At 32.3% G+C, this 21240-nt stretch overlaps 1 protein-coding gene across 1 annotated transcript in view; it reads right to left on the reverse strand.

Moving 5' to 3' along the window:
* SGCZ (sarcoglycan zeta) overlaps nt 1-21240 on the reverse strand; it is an 832117-nt gene that overhangs the window by 81220 nt on the left and 729657 nt on the right. The window contains exon 5 of the mRNA XM_020282783.2: nt 485-572. Coding sequence (XP_020138372.1) covers nt 485-572 — 88 coding nt within the window. The remainder of the gene's footprint in view (nt 1-484; nt 573-21240) is intronic.

Raw genomic sequence — 21240 nt, forward strand, 5'->3', positions numbered from 1 at the left:
TTTCAACATTATGTTTGTGAGTAACTGATAAATATTAATATTTCTTATACTCAACTTGTGAAATTTCTATTTATATAAGCAGATAATATGTATTAGAAAATTATTTCCCTAAAAAAGTATACCTAGACCTCATGATGTTATATCATCTCATATGTTTATTTAAGTCTATTTACTACACTTTAACATATACTATGGAAACATTTGTTAGCAAAATGGCATATTTCAAGATTCAAGAGTAATGAACAGCAAAATAAGGGGAATTCAGTCTCATAACAAGGCATTGATAAAAGTAATAATTACTAAATAGAGCAAACCATAGCTAGCCTTATGACACATCAAATCATGTGCAAGATAATTGGGATGTCATGAGATGTCTACTTATATATCAAAGAAATAACACACTTTTAATTTTCCCAATTAAAACAAGCACAGAGTCTCAAATGCAGTAAGATGGTAGGAGCAATCTTTACCCCCAAACACTCACCTACTGTCAGCTGTCCAGTTAACTGCCCCATGTGATTTCTTGCATTCACTGTTACATTCCTGTCAGACTGTAAGACCAGTGGACTATCCTGGGAAACATGTATAAAATAAATAAATCAAATAGAAAATAGAAACATAGCCAAACTTATATAAATTATACTGCATTTGTTTGGGTATTATCAAAATTATATTTCTTTGCTTTATAATAGTCAGTTATTTTAACATTCCAAATGTTGGTTGACAATATAAAAATATGAGTGCTGCATAATTACTTGACAGAAAAGGAATGTCAACATTTTCATAAGTGGGCATTTGCTATCAGATGCGGGCATTTCCAACTCTACTGATCGTTGGACATCAATAATGTAGTGACCCCTCTTCTGTCCCTCTTTCGGTATCATCCATGCGTATCTTTGTAGACCTTATTTCAATAGGGGAAGTCCCTTCTTAAGTTTAACTTGAAACTTTCAGCTCTCAGCTTAAATGTCACCTCCTCAAAATTGCCTCATCTGCTCACTGTAGCTACAAATTCATTTCATCCCAAACCTCTAATCTCCATTTATTTTGTTTAAAGTACTTATCACAAGGCAAATTTATTTTTCTGATGTATGTATTTACTTGGGTTTTTCTTTTTTTAAATTTTGTTTTACCTGATTCTATCACAAAAAGAAAAGAAACGGCCAGGGACAGGGACCATGACAATCATGTGTATCCAGTTATACCCCACCTGCTTAGCATTCTGCTGAAGGAAAGAACTTAACAAAGAGTTTATTAAGTGGAGAAAAATATCTACATAATAATATTGACACTACCTTATTTTCTGACCTCACGTAGAAATACTGTGTAAATCATATTATGGTTTATGTAAGGATATATACAGGATATAAGATGTTTGTTTGGAATTCTCTTTTAGGATAAGTAACTGGTTACATGTTGACTTTAATCATTAATTTAGCATATAACAGTAAAATAGTTTAACAAAGAACAATACCACTGCCTTAAGAACCCATATATTAGGCTTCAGCTACCACTTGCCTTAGACAAGTAACTTACAACTGCCTGTATTCTTATTTTTATAATCTAGGACATAAGTAGGGTGATTATTTATAAATATTGTTCATTCATTCATTAAACAAATGTTCCCTGAGCTCTCACCATGCACAATGCAGGGTTCTAGAGGTTGAGACATTTTAGCGATCAAAACGTAGAACACTATGTTCCATGCAAACTTGGAGCTTACATCCTGGATATTGAAATTCTATGAAAATCTCTCCCAATACCATCCTCACCTTTTACGCAGTGTATCACATCTATGTCAATGTCAATATACAAGTGCTTTCATATATAAGCCATATAAAAGCTCTTTCAAGATTAATATTTTGAATTTGGAATTTTGGATATGCATACAAAGACTTTATAAACTTTTCCCCAAAGCTCTCTTTGTCCCCTCCTGGCTACATGCAAAGCACTGAGCAAAGATACGCGCACACACACAGACACACACACACACACGCACACGATTTTCTTTTAAAAGTGGGGTTTTGCTATTAATAGCATGTCTAAACTAAGACTTTTTAAAAAGTAATTTCCCACATTTTGAGGAATATATTTATTTTGTAAAATGAGATGTAGTTGAATAAAAACTACTAAAGTTCATTTCATTCTCTGCCTGTATCTTATCACAACTCAGTTCTTTTGACCTCAAATCAAAAGTTTTATTTCTGAAGCTTTAAAAAAGTAAGTCTAGCCCTTTTTTGATAGGTACACTGATGCTTCAGACATTCATCTCTGAAAATATATAAGGTATTTTAAATTAATTCTATCATATTTTTCAAGTGGTATGTCCAGATCCTGTTTAAAGTATAGTTTGTGGATTAAGGACTGTGTGCAAACAGCTATGTTATCCCATTAAGAATACTGCTACCTCTGGTAATGCCACAAAGAGGACGGTTCATATAAGAACACACACATACACACACACACACTCACACACACTCACACACACACACACAGACAAGATTGTCTTCAATTTTGGCAAAATTTAACCTGAGTGTTTAAAAGAGGAACTGTGAATTAATTAGAATAAACTTGAATGTAAGAAAAAACAAAAGTCTATAAAAACACTTGCAGTTCCAAAAATTGTAAAAAAAAATATGGGTTGAATTTGTATTCACATTCTTTCAATATTTGTATGCTATAACGTATATGACTGTTGTTTAGACTTTTAAAAATTGATGAGACCATGTTTTCATTTGAGTTACTAGAAATATTAAACCTAGATTTCTGTGAACACCAGAAAAGTAAAATAACATAACCATTTTTATATACAATTTATGGATTATGTAAGTATATTAGACACATAATTTAAGGACTATGTAAGTGTATTTTAAGAATTATTGCTCTATTAAATATATTATATAAAAGAAAAATAAATTGAAAAAGGCAATGGGTATTTCATTTGATTTAATAAATAAATAGATTTGGTAGAATTGAAAGATTAATCATTATATATCTTTGTTTAAAATATAGCAATCTACTTTTACTCTAACCACAGGGATCCTGTTGAATTTCTATCCCTGGCACTCTTCCCTTCCCTTCACCTTATTCCACTAAATTTACCCTCAGAATTAAGTTTTTATATCCAAATTAAAATTGTACTATGACAGCAACAGCAATTCTTTTACTTACTAAAACTATAAACATGTAGCTATCAAAAGTAATGAGCAATTCTCTGCACTGTGTTGATGTGGACATCAATATATTATTAAGTTATACTGATTTGTTAAAATGTGATCAGGTAAACTGAACCAAAACCAACTGCCAATTTTTGATAAACAAAATACAATGCCTGGGTAAACAAAATACAATACAATGCCTGGAAAAGTATCATTTTCATTGACAAATCACATAATCATTTCTTCCTTGTATACCTGTGCAGTGATATCTTTTGGAATTAGAACCATTGCTCAGGCAAATTATGCCCAATACATGGCACAATATCCACTATGTTCTAATTAAAATACACACATATGATAAAAATATGTATGATGAGAAATAATGGAAACTCTTTCAATCATCTAAGGCGGACATAACCCTAAGCAATTTATCAGTCTGATACCGAACATATTTTTAGGTGAGAATCTGTACAAAGAAACTACCTCTCACCACAAAAGACTATCATTATAAGAAATGTTTTCCCCAAGTGAAAAATTGAATACTCATTAGGTTTTATGTCTTCTTTCTTATGTTTGTTTCTCCAAAGATCTCTATATGAGAAAATAACTGACACTAATATTTTACTGCTTTCCATTCTCTTTTTCATATTCTTTTATATTATATTCCTGTGTTCCAAAACTTGAAAGCTAGTATGTAGTTTCAGATATTAACTTAATTATTAATTTGTAATAGAAATAGCAGTAGCAACAATAGCAGCTAACATTTATTGGTACTTAATCAATGGTAGCCACTGTTCTAATTACTTTACATATATGAGCTCATATATTTATAAAACTTAAAAGAAATTCACCCATAGAGAGTCAAGATAAGAAGTGCTTGTAAGACAGAGAGGGGACTCTGACTATACGAGTTCAAGTCCTGAGTCTGGCAAACACTGACTGCTTGACTTGGAAAGTCACTCCCCATCCCTGTACCACAGTTTGTCATCTGTAAAATGGGCTCATAATTATAATCTGTGGGCTGGGTATAAAGATTAAATGAGCAAATATATGCAAAATGCATAGATCAGTGCCTACTCAGTGCGGAAGAAACTATTACTGATTACTTATTATCTAGTCCTCATTTTAACTATAGTACTTCACTAATAATAGCACTGAGTGCCATCAGTTTTTTTTTCACAAACAATGAAACTTATAGCACTGAGAATTTGTCACTTGTTCCAAATGACACAGCTAATAAATGAAAGAAGCAATATTTTAACTCTGCAATTTGCATCCAGAAGCTACTGTTTCTTTTGGAGGTCATTTAATTCTAGGCTTTTTAAATGTCAAACCAATATTATAAAATAAGTACAAAATTAAACTGAACAAAATGTACTTTAAAATTTCTTTAAACATTTTAGTGTCTAAAAGAAATCTCTTATGTGTGTATGTGTGTGCGTGTGTGTGTTTATATTTTGTTTAACATACACCATCTTAAAATGTAAGGTACAACCTCTACATCACTATCTTTTAAGTTTTGGTAACATAGTCTGATTTATTTTGTTCATTTTGTTTTCTCAGATTCTAGAGGATAAGTATGTCTTTTAAACTGCCCTCTGCTCACACATTCTAGAAGGCACCTCCTATGCAAATCTCCCTACTTGGTATTTTGAAAAGAATTATCACTAATAGCCCATTTTGTTCAATGTAGATGGGCTGAATTTGATATTTCATTACCTGAGTTTATATAGGGTACCAGGTAAGTTTTCTTTTCTTCAGTGATGGAAATTACAAAATTTGTCAACCAACCCACATTATCCTCAAATCCTCAGTATCCATTCTGCTGTATCAGAAATATTTCTGAATACTTTTTTTCTGTTTTTCCTGTAACCAGTCATAAAATAGATTCAAAAGAGATACCATGTAATCAACTAGAAACCAGGTGGCCTTGGTACCATGATATCATGGTATCATCCTGAAGATTGAGAGATGCCATTGCTAATGGCAAATTTGATGTTTGTTGGCTATAGTAAGACCAGCTGTTGCTGCTATTCTCTTCTCATAAAAATATAAACTCCCTTAATGAAAAAAACAAACTCATGTCACAATACCACTTCCTCCTCATACTGATTCTCCATATCCAGTGTTATTTTCAAAAGTATTTTAAAAACAGAATAATGGGCTCCACATGTACTTGCCATAAAATTGGTACTGACTGATTAACACTATGGTGCTCAAAGGGTGGTGGTGTTCACCAGGGATTCGGGGATTCTGAGGGATGTGGTGAGCATTGTGGAGGGGAAGGGCATACCTCTAACCCTTGCTAGAGAGAAGCAAAGATATAAAATGTAACCAAAATATATATAAAAAAATTATCAGGTGTTGGGCAGGTGGGAGCAAGGAGTGAGTGCAATGATGCACACCATCTGGGGGATGGACACACTTGAAGTTCTGACTCGAGGGGTGAGGGAGGCAAGGGCAATGTATGTAACCTTAACATTTGTACCCCCATAATATGCTGAAATTAAAAAAAAGTATTTAAAAAATAAAAATAATATTGGCAAACTTGAATTAAAACAAATCTGAATACAATATTGATTGATACTTCATTCCCAACTTGGAAAAAAATTCACATTTGTAACCTATAAGGTACATCATAGTATGATCCAATTCGACTTTTTTAGGTTTGTCTTACATCATTTCCATCATTCAAGAGTTAACCAAATGTCCCATGATTCTCACATATATGCTACTTTTCTTCATTTTCACCTTTTGTCCTCTATGCCTGAAATTCTCATTCTTCTTCTCTGGCAAAATTAAACACATTTCCAAGTCCCAGATCAAAGTTCTGTCCTCTTTGAAGCCTTCCTAGTCCTCCAGAGTTAAAATTCACCTCCCACTCTGCAGTTTCTCAGTCAGTGTTGATGTTTTTGAAATAGGACTTGTCATAGGTTCCTTGTCTTGTTTTGTTTTAATGATTCATGTGGTTTGTATCATCCTTTTCACTGAACTTTCCTGAAAACACAGTGTGCTGTCATATTCTTTTTCTCATACAGACTTTTGAAAGTATATTTTGTGTCATGCTTGACATATGGTCTATGTCCAATAAATTCACATTTAGCAAATGAGCTTAACTGAGTACATTTACAATGTAATGTGCCCAGGCTAAATGTGTTCATCTGGATTTGTGTTCAGGTCACACAGAATTTACAACATTCTTGCTATTATTATTATTGCCCAGAGAAAGAATTGTAAAGAAACATTTAAGTGCAATAAGTCATATCACATTATTATTTGACTTAAATTCATCTCTGTGCACAAGGCAGTCATTTAATTCCTTTTCTTAAATATTTGACCCACTTAAGAAACTGAAAAACAGGTAATTTTTTTGAATTCTTCGGTTAATAAAAAGATTACTGGAAATTTCATTTCTTTCAGAATGCAAATCATTTAATTATTGAAACTTTTATTTGAAAGAGAGAAGTGCTAATTGTGAAAAGAAGTAAATCTTTTATTTCAAATGTGAAGTAGTGCAAGAGAGAGATAGTATTTACTTACCAATCAACTTGTTTGTATTTCTACCTCAACACTTTTACTAAGAATTCCTCCCTTTAGTTTATTCTCAAATAATAAATTATCAAGGCATGGAGACCATGGCTAAAAATACCTTCTGAGAATATTATGTCTCTTCCTTGTCCTTTTGGCTTCTGCCTGCCTCTTTAAAGCTACACAGTAATCATAGCAGTATAGACCTATACGTCCTGATGCCCTCTTTATCCCAACTGATGATATTGATAATATTGATGAACATGTATACAGAATGATGCTGCAGGCAGCAGTTTAACACATGACATTACCTCTATAGGGAATCTGTGGTACTCTGCCACCTCCTGTGTCATACAAAATGCTCCAACATAACCTTTAGCCACGGGTGGGCTTATTCATGGACGTGAATGCTTCTAGAATCAGTATCCTAAACCAGTATTCTTAACCAGAATGCTCAGTATGGGAGCCTGGCTGAAGTCTACCCAAACTGATAAGGTGAAGAAGACTGGGTATTTCCTAGGTAGAATGTAGAGATTGTATCTTGTTCTGGTCAGAAGATAGAGGCTTAAGAGCATATGTGAAAATCTTCTGCTTTGTAGAATGGGGTGGAAATGGTTAAGGCAAAATAAGTGATTTTCCACCATAGGATGACTTGTTTAGACAATTTATATGCCCTAAAAAAATCAAATTTTAAAGGAATTAATTACTTTAAGTTACTTATTTATATGGATCAAGGAAATAATTAAGTCTTCTAAAATGGAATCATCCAATGGTGAGTTGGTAGTTATCTCAGACCAAGCACTGTACAAAGCTTTTCCACTTCATTTATAATAAAATGTTAGTTCACTTCTGTTGCATTGCACTCTGAGGCCTCGGACAAAAGCAATTGCTAAGATGTGGAAAAAGCTCGTGGAACTTTTTAAACTACTGGCTACCATGATCTTCATTTAATAAATACGTATCATGATGATGATGATGATAATGATGAAGATGATGTGTGTGTGAGACAGTGAGTAACCCATGTGCATACTTTTGTATGAGACAGACTTCACATAATGTGTGCAATGAATGAAGAAGAATAGAAAGTAAGTGTAATACTAATCCTGAATTAAAATGATTTTCTTTTATCTTGCTTCAAATTGGTACTATAGAAAAAAATAAAAGGTCTATATTCTAAAATTTAAAAGTGACAATATATTTAAATAAGAAATTCACCTTTCTCTGATAAGATGGATGTATTTTACCTGAAATCTCTAAGTTGAGGTAGGGTAAAGAAACGGAGAGTGTAAAAAAAGCATCTCTTGAATATTTTCCCATATAAAGATCTTTATTCATGTTAATTATGTTTCCACTAGTTGAAAAAAAATATCCTGTTTCTTTCTCTTAAATTCTGGTTGGCTTATGGGGAGCTTCAAATATCTTAAAACATTAGGATCAAGTTTTTAGTTGACTTTATACCTGCATTTATGCAGTTGCTTAATTTCTACAGAAACACATGAGGAAAACCAGAGATGTAATGATTATGACAAACACTATTGCAGAATGACAAAATATAATAAAATAAAAATATGTAATAAAAATAATAAAAAATGATCATAAAATCAAATAAGTACAACATGGTTACAGTACCTGTGATGTTAGTTTTACGTATCAATTTGACTGGGTTACAAGTGCCCAGACATTTGGTTAAACGTTATTTTGACTATGTCTGTGAGGGTATTTCTCAGTGGGATTAACATTTGAATCAGTAGACTAATTCAAGCAGATTCCTTCCCCAATGTAGCTGTGTCTCATCTAATCTATTCAAAGCCTGAGTGAATAAAATGAAAATGTAGAGTTAGAGAGAATCCATTCCATTGCCTGACTGTCTCCAAGCTGGGACACTGATCTTTGCTTTTGAACTCAGACTCAGACTAGAACATACAACATTGGCTTTTCTGATATTTAGGTCTTCAGACTCAGATTAGAACTAAACCATTGGCTTTCCTGGGTCTCCAACTTGCTGACTGTAGATCTTATCTAAAGATCTTATACTGCAGACTATCTAAAGGTAATTTAAACACATTTTATTTGTTTCCCATGTATGGGAGTTAAAATAGAAACAAATGAAAAGTAGGGCTCACTTTGTAAAGAGGATAAGGACTTTTTCTCCCAATTCAGTTTCTCAGGACATTAAAGTTACACCATTAATCACTATGCTGGCATACTTCACTAGAAGGGGGCAAAGTATTAATCTTCTACACTCTGGAAACTTCTACACATGCCCTATACTTCCCTGATCTCCTGGGAATCTTCCGACCTATTGAAGCATTCATAGAACAAAGTCAAAATCACCCTGAAAAAAATAGTTCACAACTCTACATTAGCTCTAGAAATTCATTTAACATTCTGAAAGAGCCAAGGTTCTTCGTTAGGTTAATAGACAAAATAGAAAGAAATATAATAGAAAATTTCCTACTTCTCCAAATAAGTGCTGAGATTATATTAAATGATAAAAACAACATTCAAAATTCATTTAAATATTATAATATTGAACTCTTATAAAATACATTCAAAGTAACACATGGCAATATAAAAATATAACTGGATTAACATGATGCTATTGTGGTTAGTCTGCCTGCAAGCAGGGAAAACAGGAGTGAAACTACAGTTTGTATAACTTATTTTAGAAAAGCTCTTTTGGTTTCCAAGTGTGTGGATTTTGTTCAGCATGATAGAAATAAATGAGAAATAGGTCAGTTTATAGAAACTATTCAAGAATGGGCCCTTGCCTTCTTCATGTTGGCAATCTAACTTCTAAAAATCATCAGACATTCTAAATTATGTAGCATAAATGCAAAGACAGAGGGCAGGTTTTTCACTTGTAAAATGTTCAATAAGGAGCTTAACCGTCATCATGTCATATATTTGGCTGTGTCTTCGTATTCAATTCCAAAGTGTGCTAAAAGTCTACCTTCTATACTTTAGTCATTTATGTTATGAAAAAAGACATTTAGCCTTATGTAACCTCCAGTATATGGGTTTGCAATACTACATTTCACAATGCAAATGCACTTTTCAATTTGTCATGAGGTTTTCCAATTATACCATAGATAAAATACATACTAGATTTATTAAAAAGGATACATGAATAGAACAGACCCACAAAAATGTTTAAGGCAGTAGCAAATTATAAATATATTATTTTAGAAAACAAAAATGCATACTTGCAATGTAAAATTTCACTAAATTCTTAAGCCAGTAGATATCTTGTCCAATTAGAATAATATTCCTTCCCTTGCCTCTCTCTTTCTAACACAGAGTACAGCTGAGCTGGTACTCAAAACAGTAGAATGATACTTAGAAAAATACTTTTTAAAAAGAGGCCTCTCTAAACAACTAGATTCAATGTGTTTCTGAAGCCAAGTAAATATTTTGACACTTTATGTCCTTCTTATAAAAGAATGACCTTACTGTAAATATTTCTTTGCAAATTCACATCATTTAGATCACCACATAGGTGTAAAATGTGTTCATTCCCTTAAAAATTTTGCTGAAAATAATATTTTGTCAGCCTCTGTAAAACAATGAAAAGCCAGTCTGTCAACTGGATCAATGCCAATGATCCAAAGATAAGCTATTTGAGCTAACTAGATGTTCATAGTTATTCATAAATTTACTTGTCAATAAATTTACCAAAGTGTAATGATGAGAATACCAACTTACCAATTTAATGCTGAAAAAATGAATGATCAAACAATTCTCAAGTTGAGTATTCACTTTAGGATGGAATGATTCTCTACAAATTGTCAAATAAATTATTTTATTTCATGAAGGTAAAGACTCTTTCTTTAAGGTATAGAAAGAATATATTAAAAACCATGTAGGAATTTTAAGATAGTCAGAAGGATATAAATTACAGAAGAAAAGAAAAAGTAGAATAATATATTATTGAACTCTGAGGGTGAAAATATTCCTAAAAGATCTGGTATTATCAAAAATGTTGAAAGATAAAGGATTAAATTAATTGTGACCTGCTCCTACCCTAATTAATTTAAGCATGACAAAAGAGGTTCTCATTGAAAAGGAATAATATATTTTTTGAGATAATTCAATCTGTGATATATTACTCCTTGTATGATTACATGGATATCATGTAATGACTGCACTAAATACCACTAAGTTAACCTTGTTTAAAATTAACTTCAATTCTCTAAATAAAATCATTAGTATAATTTAAACATTATATTAACAGGCTGAAAAATGAGAATGTTATTGATAAGCTCAAATGTTATGACAATGATATACTCTTTAATAGATAAACTGTCCATTGCTCCCCAACTGTTTTAGTTATCTTACATTGTTCATTCAGTTCTGTACATGGGAACTTTCTGTGATAATGAAAAGGTTTGCATTATCTAATGCACTATCTACTAGCCATAGGGATTTATTGAGCATGAGGAATGAAGAACTAATTTTTAGATTTTACCTGATTTTAATTAATTTAAAATTTAATATCTACATTTGGCAAGTAGCCATACTATTGTAAAGCAAATGAGTAATTAGACAGAGCTAGACAGTCTTATCAAAATATCATCCATTAAAATTCATTCCTTCTAATTTCTATATTTAATTTTAAAAGGACATATATAATTGTCATCATAATATTTTCTTTTATTTAGTATTTTACTTTTTATTGTAGTCAAATATTAAAACTTCAAGAACCTTGAATTAATAAAACAAAAATCATATACCATAATCAAAGATTTATCACACTATATGAGGATAAAAACTAGAATTTAAAAAAAAATGACACAATCCAAGGCAAAAGAGTTGCAAATAATACTTAAGGAAAAAAAATAAAAAAGAAACAATATAGTGCCTATACGAATTTCTCTTTTCTTAAATTTTAAAGTATGCATTTCCTGAACAATAACACAATAGATTCCATTTTAAATTGCTTTATATTAAACATGAAAGTTTTTTGCATTAGTGTTTGTTTTCATAGTTTTATTTTATGTTTAATGGAAGTAAGATATCCCTAAACACTACATAGTAAAAAATAACATTTTGAAACTTTCCTTAAGTTAACTTAAGTAAAATGTAAATAAAGGTATTACAGTTTATGAGAAGGGGGGAAAAGAAACAGGACATAGTGTTATATTTTTAAGTTTATGAAAAGTTTCAAAAATCAGAAAGAAAGGGCAGAGGAAGAGGGCCAAATAGGACTCCCCAGTAGTTATCTCCCCACAGAAACATCAATTTGAGCAACTATCCATGCACAAAAGTACCTTCACAAAAGCTAGAAAAAGAGATGAGAAATTACAGTACCTGGTTTTAGTATAAAAATAAAAAAAGATGAATAGAAGTAGGTAGGAAGGTCAGAATCACATTGCCTGCTTTACCCCTCCCCCAACTCTTAGCAGCAGAACTCAGAGAGAGACAAAGCTCACTCAAGGAAGGGACAGGAAAATGAGTGCAGGACTGTGATGTAGAGCACAGTGCCTGGCCTACCACAACGAAACTCAGGATAAAACCCAGTATTGGACAGAACCCTATGAGCCTTGACTCTAGGACAGGACCTAATGACAGTGCATCTGGACTTGCCTAGCACTAGATGGAAACTCAAGGACCTGGCAGGATGGTTTCATGTTTCAGTCCCCACTAATTTATCTCAGGCCACAAGTGAACAACAGTGGCAGGAAGGCCATAGTTGTGTGGGGCCTTGGGAACATACCAGGGCACCCTGGTCCCATTGGCCATGGACTTTAGTTGTGATGAAATGTTATAGCAGCTGTGGTGACCACGAGAATGGTCACCTCATCCATAGCCCAACCTCAGTCAGCACAGCATGAAAAGAGACATTGTCCTCTTGGTGAAAGGAGAGGAAGTAGGCATAAGATGTTGCTTTGGAGCCCAATATCAGGCCCTTCGTAATGAGGCCCAGAGCAAGGCAGAGCTCTGCAGTGCCTGACCCTAGACTGGCTACCATGAGTGGAGCATGCAGATCCACCCCAACCCTAGAGGGAAACTGGTGGACTTAGATAATTCTTAAGGCCTTCTGCTCTGGAACAACACACCACCAGGGGACACATGGCAAACCTCAGCTTAGCGCTCCCTCCAGTGCTGAAAAATGACAAGACACCAACTGCAGACATGAAAAACCTGGATTGAAGGCATGCATCATTTAGTGGTGATACAGTGGTAGCAACCTGTGTCCCTACCGAAAACTATTCAGATTGTGATAGAGGACATCCCTTCCCTGTGCCTTGTTTTAAAAACTTCTTTAAAAATTGTAGTAAAAAACCATAACATAAAACTTACCTTCTTAATCATTTTTAAGTGTACCCAAAACAGATTACAATGCTATCATAACCAATCAGCATGGTAGCAGTATAAGAACAGACACATATACCAATGGAACATAATACAAGGTCCAGAAACAAACCCAAATGTGTACAACCAATTGATTTTTAACAAAGGTACCAAATATACACAATGGCAAAAGGACAGACTCTTCAATAAATGGTATTGGGAAAACTGGATATACATATGGGAAAACTGGATATACATATGCAGAAGAATGAAACTAGACTCCTATCTCTGAACATACACAAAAATATACTCAATATGGATTAAAGACTTAAATGTAAGATTTAAATTTACAAAACAACTAAAAGAAAATGTAGTTAAAAAGATCCCTGGCATTGGACTAGAAAATAATTTTTTTGGATAAAACCTCAAAACTATGGAAGATAAAAGGCAATATACACAAATAAGATTACATCAAACTAAAAAAATCTTTTACAACAAAAGAAACAATCAATAGAGCAAATAGAAAACCTACAGAATGGGAGAATATATTTGCAAATTATATATCTATCAAGGGACTAATATTCAAAATACATAAGGAACTCATATCAACAATAAAAAACAAATAACTCAATTACAAAATGGGAAAAATGCCTGATTTTCTCAAAGACATACAAATGGACAAGAGGTGTATGAAAAAATGCTCAATGTCACTAATTATAAAGGAAGTTAAAATAAAAACTACAGTGAGTAGGGCTACTATAAAAAATCAAAAGATAGTAAGTGTTGGCAAGTGTGTGGAGAAAAGGAAACACTTATACATTGACCTAAATGCCCATAGTGAATAAATGGTTAAAGAAAATGTGGTATACACACAATGTAATTCTATTCAGACATAAACAAAAATTAAATCCTGCCATCTACAGCAACATGGATGGAACTTAATGTGAGTGAAATAAGCCAGGCACAGAAAAACAAATATCACATGATCTCACTCTTATGAGAAATCTAAAATATTTTCATAGAATTAGAGAGTAGAAGAATAGCGGTTACTAGAGAATGAGCAGGGTCTGAGGGAGGCGGAAATAGTGAGAGGCTGGTCAAGGGGTACAAAGCTACAGTTAGACAAGAGGTATAAGTTCTGCTCTGTCTGTCACAGTAGGATGACTATTTAACAACAATATAATGTATTTTTCAAAACAGCTGGACAAATATTTTTGTATGTTCTCATCATAAAGAAATGATAAATGTTTGAGGTGATGGATATGCTGATTACTGTGATGTGATAATAACACAATTTATACATGTATGAAAACATCATATTGTACCCCTTAAATATGTAAAATTATGTGTGCTATAAATAAAAAATTAAAAATGTAAAACATTAAAAATATTTAAAAATACTTAAAGGGCATTCTGAAGATTTGTGTTTCAAAATATATATTATCTCTGACAATGTCTCCAAGACAAGAAAACTATTTTTATGTCCAATTTTGAAGTATTAAGAACTAGACAAATTCAAGCATTTCAAGAAATTTACTATGTCCAAAGAGTCTGATTCCAGGTGGCACACATAAGACAACTCTCAATATAATTGGAAAGGTAATGATAGCCAGTAAGAGTCTACTGGAATTAAATTGTACCATTATATGTCTACTTAAACCACTCTCCCATGCTACCTCATCTGATTCCTTTTTTGGTACCAATATTGAATACCTAGAACAACTCCAAAAACCAAAGTCACTTCACTAAGGTCTTTGTATCTTCAGTATTGATACTTTGTGAATCATACTAGATATATACAATATTCAGAAACTCAAAAAGTTAACATGTAAGTTATCAAAACCAAGGATCTGCCTAAATTATTTGTCTAAAAAGGAATACAAATAGGTTCTTTTCTAGAAGTAGCTGAAATCCAAATACCTAGCTGGCCATGGATACTACTACCTATTGCTCGTCGGTTAAACAGTTCCTTCAGAGTCTGGAACTACTGGTTCATATAAATTGTACCAAAATTTACTATGAGGCAGGGATTATAGCAAGATAAATATAGCAGGCATGTTCCTTATTATTCAGAGTCTTATATTTTTGTGGGTGAGATACTAATGCGATAGAGTAGAATCAATATGATGATGAATATTTTTACAGTTCTATAGCAGAACTAAGATGACATATCTAATATAAACAGGTATGTTAAAAAAAGCTTTTCTTTAAGACATGATGTTTGCACAGAGTGCAGTACACTATGTAGGCAGTAGCAGGTGGGGACCCAAGAAGAAATGCAGAACATAATTGGTAGGGGGAAAAGACTAAATGGAATCCAAAGGGAAAGAACAAAAGAACTGACATCAATTTAGTTCCATACAACAAATTACAGAGAAGTTTGTGACCTGAAAATGTAGTGAAGATGTAGAAATTAGAGATCTGATGGACCATGCTAAGGAGTTTGGATCTTATCCCAACCAAAGATAAAGAGTAACGTAATGCTTCAAGTTGTCTATGATCAAAGCAACTGAGAACAAAATCCATGATGCCTAAGTAGATGAGGTAAAAACGAAGTGAACTATGATCTAACCTCAGAAACACAGTTTTGACACGGACTGGTAATCACCAAGAGAGCGTTGGGATCAATGGCATTATAACCACAAGGTGGAGCAGGGAGCTACTGCAAGACAGAGTATGAAGAGCTAGAAATTCCTTCACCATCTAAATGACATTTCTGAAAGCACTTGGAAAAAAATGGAATTTAATCGTTCTTTTTAAAGTTTTAAAGGCTTAGGAAACATGTCATGATATGTTTATCCATATTCTGCTTTGTCATAATATTTTTGTTTTCTTATTTAGTTCAGAATATAATGAGTGTGGTACACAATAGAAATTGTCCACTATCTTTTGTCTAATTATCTTTTCTCACTCCAGTATATGTATAAATCAGGTGACAGTTCCAATACTGAGCAAATATTACATACCATAAGATGATAAAAGACCTTAAAATGAATATAAATAAGATCAATGAATAATAATCTCATGGAAAAAGTACATTAAAACATGAGTAGTGTTATTTAAATTTATTCATCCAATCATTGTACTAATGCCACTGGTGTGTATTGTAGACGTGGTTTGCTATGAGAATTTGATAGAAGTAGACTGTGAATTAGATGATGTGATATATAGTTTAGGCTATATAAAGCATTTTTATTGTTTATTGCTTAGAGCTTATTTATTAGTTGTCTATTAGTTAGTCTTACAACACTGTAATGCATAGTATAGTTAATTTCATTAACATTCTCTGCTATGACATTTTTGTTGTCACTGATTTACGCCTGATGTTTTGAGGAGTTTGTGATGATTGATGAGGAACAAGGGGATTATAAAGATGGTACATTTGTAAAATCCCTTTGGGAACTTAGTTCACCTATCTGTAGAGTGAGAAGGTTAGGTTCATTAGTCTAAAATGTTTCAATTGTAATTGTTGCATATATTTAACAATCTTTCAAAGCTTTTCTTTATCCATTTATTTTATATTTCTATCATATTCTTTGCTCAGAAGTATATACTCTTATGATATGGAAAAAACATTGTATTTTATATTAGTTTTTCTTTTTCATTTTTCTTACATCTATTGCTAGGTAAATCAAATTTGGTCTATTCAAAATTGGTCAACTGTAGCATTTCAAAAAATTAGCATGCATGCTTTTACTTTTTTAAAAAATTTCAGAATATTACAGGGGTACACATATTTTGGTTATATAATTTACTTTTGTACAATTTGAGTCAGAGTTATAGGTGTGCCCTTCATCCAGATAGTGTGCATTATACCCGTTAGGTGTGAATTTACCCATGCCCTCCACCCCCCTCCCACCTGTTTGATTTCTGTTGAGTTTTACTTCCATATGTGCTCTTACGTATTTATATGAAATAAAGTTTTAGCCAAATTTCCTTTTACTTGAAAGTTTTGGGAAATTATATTTATTACTCATATTTAGTGATAATATCTATTATAATCTTTGAAAGTTTTTAGTGATAAAATATAAGGACATAAATAGAAACAATTAAAGTACAATACATGGAATGGTATACAAGACATATAGAAATCAGACACACACACACATATATATGCATTGCCTTTAACTTTGCTATATACCATTTTTACATGTGACCTTCCAGATTTCAAGTTAAAATTTAGTTGTCATTCTGATAGGTAGTACTTGTTATATTTGTTACAACCCAGTAGAAAGTCCTTATGTTCACTAACAACTCACAGGTAGTTTTTCATAGAGCATTTTTCCCCAGGAATTAAATTTTAAACATTGTATAAGGTGAAATAAGATAAGGATTGGCTGTAAATGGAATAAAAATGTGATGACATGATTTCATGAAAGTCTTTAATTTTCTTATTAAAATAAAGATTAAATCTGAGAGGTACATATAAAAATTTTAATGTATTTTAAGAAATGTGATAGTCCTGAAAAATATCCCAGTTATACTTTAAAACTAACCTATACTGATTCTATTTTTCTGAATCTGGAACATTACAAAATGTGCCACACTTCAAACTCAACAAAAATAAATATAACAGAAGACATGAAACCAAATGGGTTTATGGTGTTTTGATTAGTAAATTAAAAATATTCCCTAAAATAATATTCCAAATTATCTCTTTGCTCACTGTCTGAAGAGATTTTAATATCCCTGGGTATTACCTCAGCTAAGATTGGCTTGTATGAAGACTATACTTTTCTTCCATAAAATGGGAAAAATGTGAATGTAGGCTCTATAAGGCAGTTTCATGAAAAAATCATATATGGCAGTTGACCATCTAATAATTGAAATATTAAAATTATGGTGAACCAAATTCTTTAGAAATATCTTCACATTTTTCTAGGATTATCTATATTCCAGTCTGAAAACTTTTAGAGAAGAATAATTTCATTTGTTCTTGATTGAGTCATATGAATTGGTATATGTGAACTTTAATATATAGTAAAATTCTCTCCATGAAGATATGTAGATACCTTCATATCCAGCAAGGTCAGAAAAAAAAAAAACAGTTTTGAACAAGATGCCTCATTTGACCAACACAAGATATTTAGAAATACTGGTTATTGGAGGCCAGTTCTGGAATAATAGTTTTGATTTAAGTATTGGAGCAAACTTGAGACTCATGTCCCTTGTATAACGGTGCTTTTCCTCTAAATTCCTATTTGTTTGTCATATATATATGTCAGATCAGCCCCCTTATCTGGAGTTTAGACATTGGGCCTTGCTCTGCAAGTACACTACCTCCTTGCAGCAGTGTTTCCTAGAACCTCAGCTGTCCAAGTCATGATCCTGATCTATATCTTCTATAAAGCATTTGTACTTTCTAGAAACAACTGAACTATTGCTGTAAGCCTCCATCCCAGTTTTGCATCTCTTTTTTATGAATCTTGCCTCGAAAAACCAAAGTAAAACTTCTTCATTTTCATTTACCATAAGTGTGTTGTTTATATAATACCCATGGACCATCAGAGAACTTTTCATGTATTGAGTGCTTTTATTCCCTTACCAATGCCTTATGAAATGTTGGTAATTAAGCTATATAAATTCATTTTTAAATAGGGTGATCATGTGTCAGCATTTGTCTGAGACAGTACCAGTTAGCAGTATTGTCTTGCATAATCACAAGTGTTCTGTAAAAGTTTATCTGGCTCTCCAGGAATAAAAGTTCTGAAATGCTACAGATTTCTTTGGTGCAATTGATCCTACCTTGGCTGATTTCAAGCTACCAGTATGACACCATTGAACTTGGAGTTGGGAGTCAATGCACACAGTCATCTCTTGCACGCACCCAGGAGTGGGCTCTTGCATGCTACTGTGTGGCACCCTCCTTTCAAACTGAAACATGTCCTAGTTTGGTTAATAAATTATGTTCATGCCAATTTTACCTCACTGGCTGTTTCTGTGGTACTAGGGAAGGACTCTCAGTCTACTTGAGAATATTAATCTCAATCTATAACATTGGTGAACAACTTGTTATGATCTCAGCTTCAGCTTTGATCTATGTCATGAAAAACAAAAAGCTATGGTAGAAATCGAATTTTACATTTAATAGTCATACCTTGACCTGTACATGTATCCTAGGGTCCTGTGTGAAAATTTTTATTTCGGAAATCAGTTGCATTATCTCTTAGGTAGAGGTGGATCTGACAAACTATTTTTTCATTTCTATATCAACTCAAATATGTCATTGTGAATGTCAAATTAATAATGAATGAAGTTTAAAGTAAAAAAAAGTGCTATAAAATTTCATAATTTTGTTTGTCAGATATTTTGATCACCTAAGTCTCATACTGAAGAGCTTTCCTTCAATGACAATAATTCATTAAGGCCTTTAAATAGTTATAAAATTATTTATTAAAAGATTCAATGGTAATTAAAATAAAAACATTAATAGAAAATGAATTCTCTTCTTCATTATTAAATATTTCCTTTATAGCACAGTCCTAGGCTTACTGCTCTATCTTAATTACAATAAACTTTATTGCACTTTGAAAATGACTGAATATTTCCTTCCTTTATATTCTAGTCAAATGTCTCTGGTTTTGCAATGAGAACAACATTGTCAATCTTTTTCTGAAGTAACTCACATACCACACATTTCTCCTAAGCTGGGCAATCAATTCAAGGGTTTACACTCTCCAGGGCATTCAAAGAAAGCAGTGCTCATCCAATCTTCTGGTGAGTTTCCCAAATCTTTGTAACAGTATTTAAATTAGGATTTTTATTATTATCAATCAAAATGTCTAACTCTACTACTACACTACCCGCAATTCTTATGTGAAACAACTGAGAATTTTTGCATATTCTATCTTGAATCTTCAACCAAGAAAATCCAAAAGTATGGGATAACATACACTAAAACTAACAACCATGTTGTGTGGAGTTTACTCTTTGAGTACTCATCCTTAACAAAGAAAAGAAACAAAAGCAATATCAAATGCAGCCTGAATATTAAGTATAAGAACTAATGAACATTGCAATACCCTCTCAAGAGCTGCATAACAAAGCACTTTATTTTATATCTTATATCATTTCAAAAACATAGGGACTTTGCCACCCTAATATCTTAGAAAACTGAAAAAGTTAAAATTGTTTTTGTTGCTTTGCAAGAAAAATGGAATTATTTTTGGCAAACATATCTGCAAATTTCTAACAAGCAAACACTCAGACAGATGGCCTTCTTTCCTCCTGATGGTATTTGTTAGAAACAGGCTTCAGAGTAAAATTCTTTAGGGTATCTTTCTCTCTGAAAATCTCTCCTAAATATATTCTAACATTTTAATATTTGCATGTTTCCTTGAGGTTCATTTGTGTATGTTAAAATAGAGTTTTGAGCACACAATTTATTATGCTATTGTTCTTGCTGTTTCAAATTGTACTAAAGTAAATCTTATTCCTAATATTTGACAGAAAAAATAAAGTATTTAAAGTAATAGAAGGCATATTCTAAACTCGATTGAGGAATTCACTAAAAATTTCAATGGAATTTAATACCCGGCAATCTTTTTTTGAATGTTTAATTAGAGAATTGTTAGGTGAAATACCTGACAATCTTTTAGCATTCATACATTTTATTATTAATTCTGCAGAAATTAAGTAGATAGTTGGTTTTCATAAATATTTCATCTTACTAAGCTATGTACAAGCTGTTGGTTTCAAACTCTGATGGACTTTAACTAGAAACATTTGACAAGGCCAAATAGCACTTGATTTCAAAGCAAGGTTTGAGTTATAAAGAATGAAAACCTCTGAACTCTAATGATCTGTTATTTGTTTTTACTAGTGTCACCAGGATTTAATATAGGCTTCTCTTAGTTTCTTAGACATGTTATTATATGTAAAAATCTCCTTCAAAATGCACTCCTAATAGAGTTTTAAATAGTGTTCATTTGAGGGCTTCCTAAACATTTATTTAGACAACCTCAAATATGTCCTTTCTTATACAATTTCTTTTTCACAAAAATTCATTGCTTATAATTTTGTATTATGCCACTTGGCATTCACATAGGAGAGACTCACTGTAATTCAGCTCTTATAATCATCATCATCATCATCATATGAGCATTATATAAGTAAAATTTGTGGCCCTACACTCATTTGCTCCCTAGGCTTTTAGCATACTCATATCCCTGTCTCAGATTTTCCCATTCATTAGCATCATTTTGAAAAGAGAAGTATACCAAAGAAATATTCATCTCTATTCAATAAATGGGGCTGAGAA

Source organism: Microcebus murinus, chromosome 24 (genome assembly GCF_040939455.1).
Source record: "Microcebus murinus isolate Inina chromosome 24, M.murinus_Inina_mat1.0, whole genome shotgun sequence".
NCBI lineage: Eukaryota > Metazoa > Chordata > Mammalia > Primates > Cheirogaleidae > Microcebus > Microcebus murinus.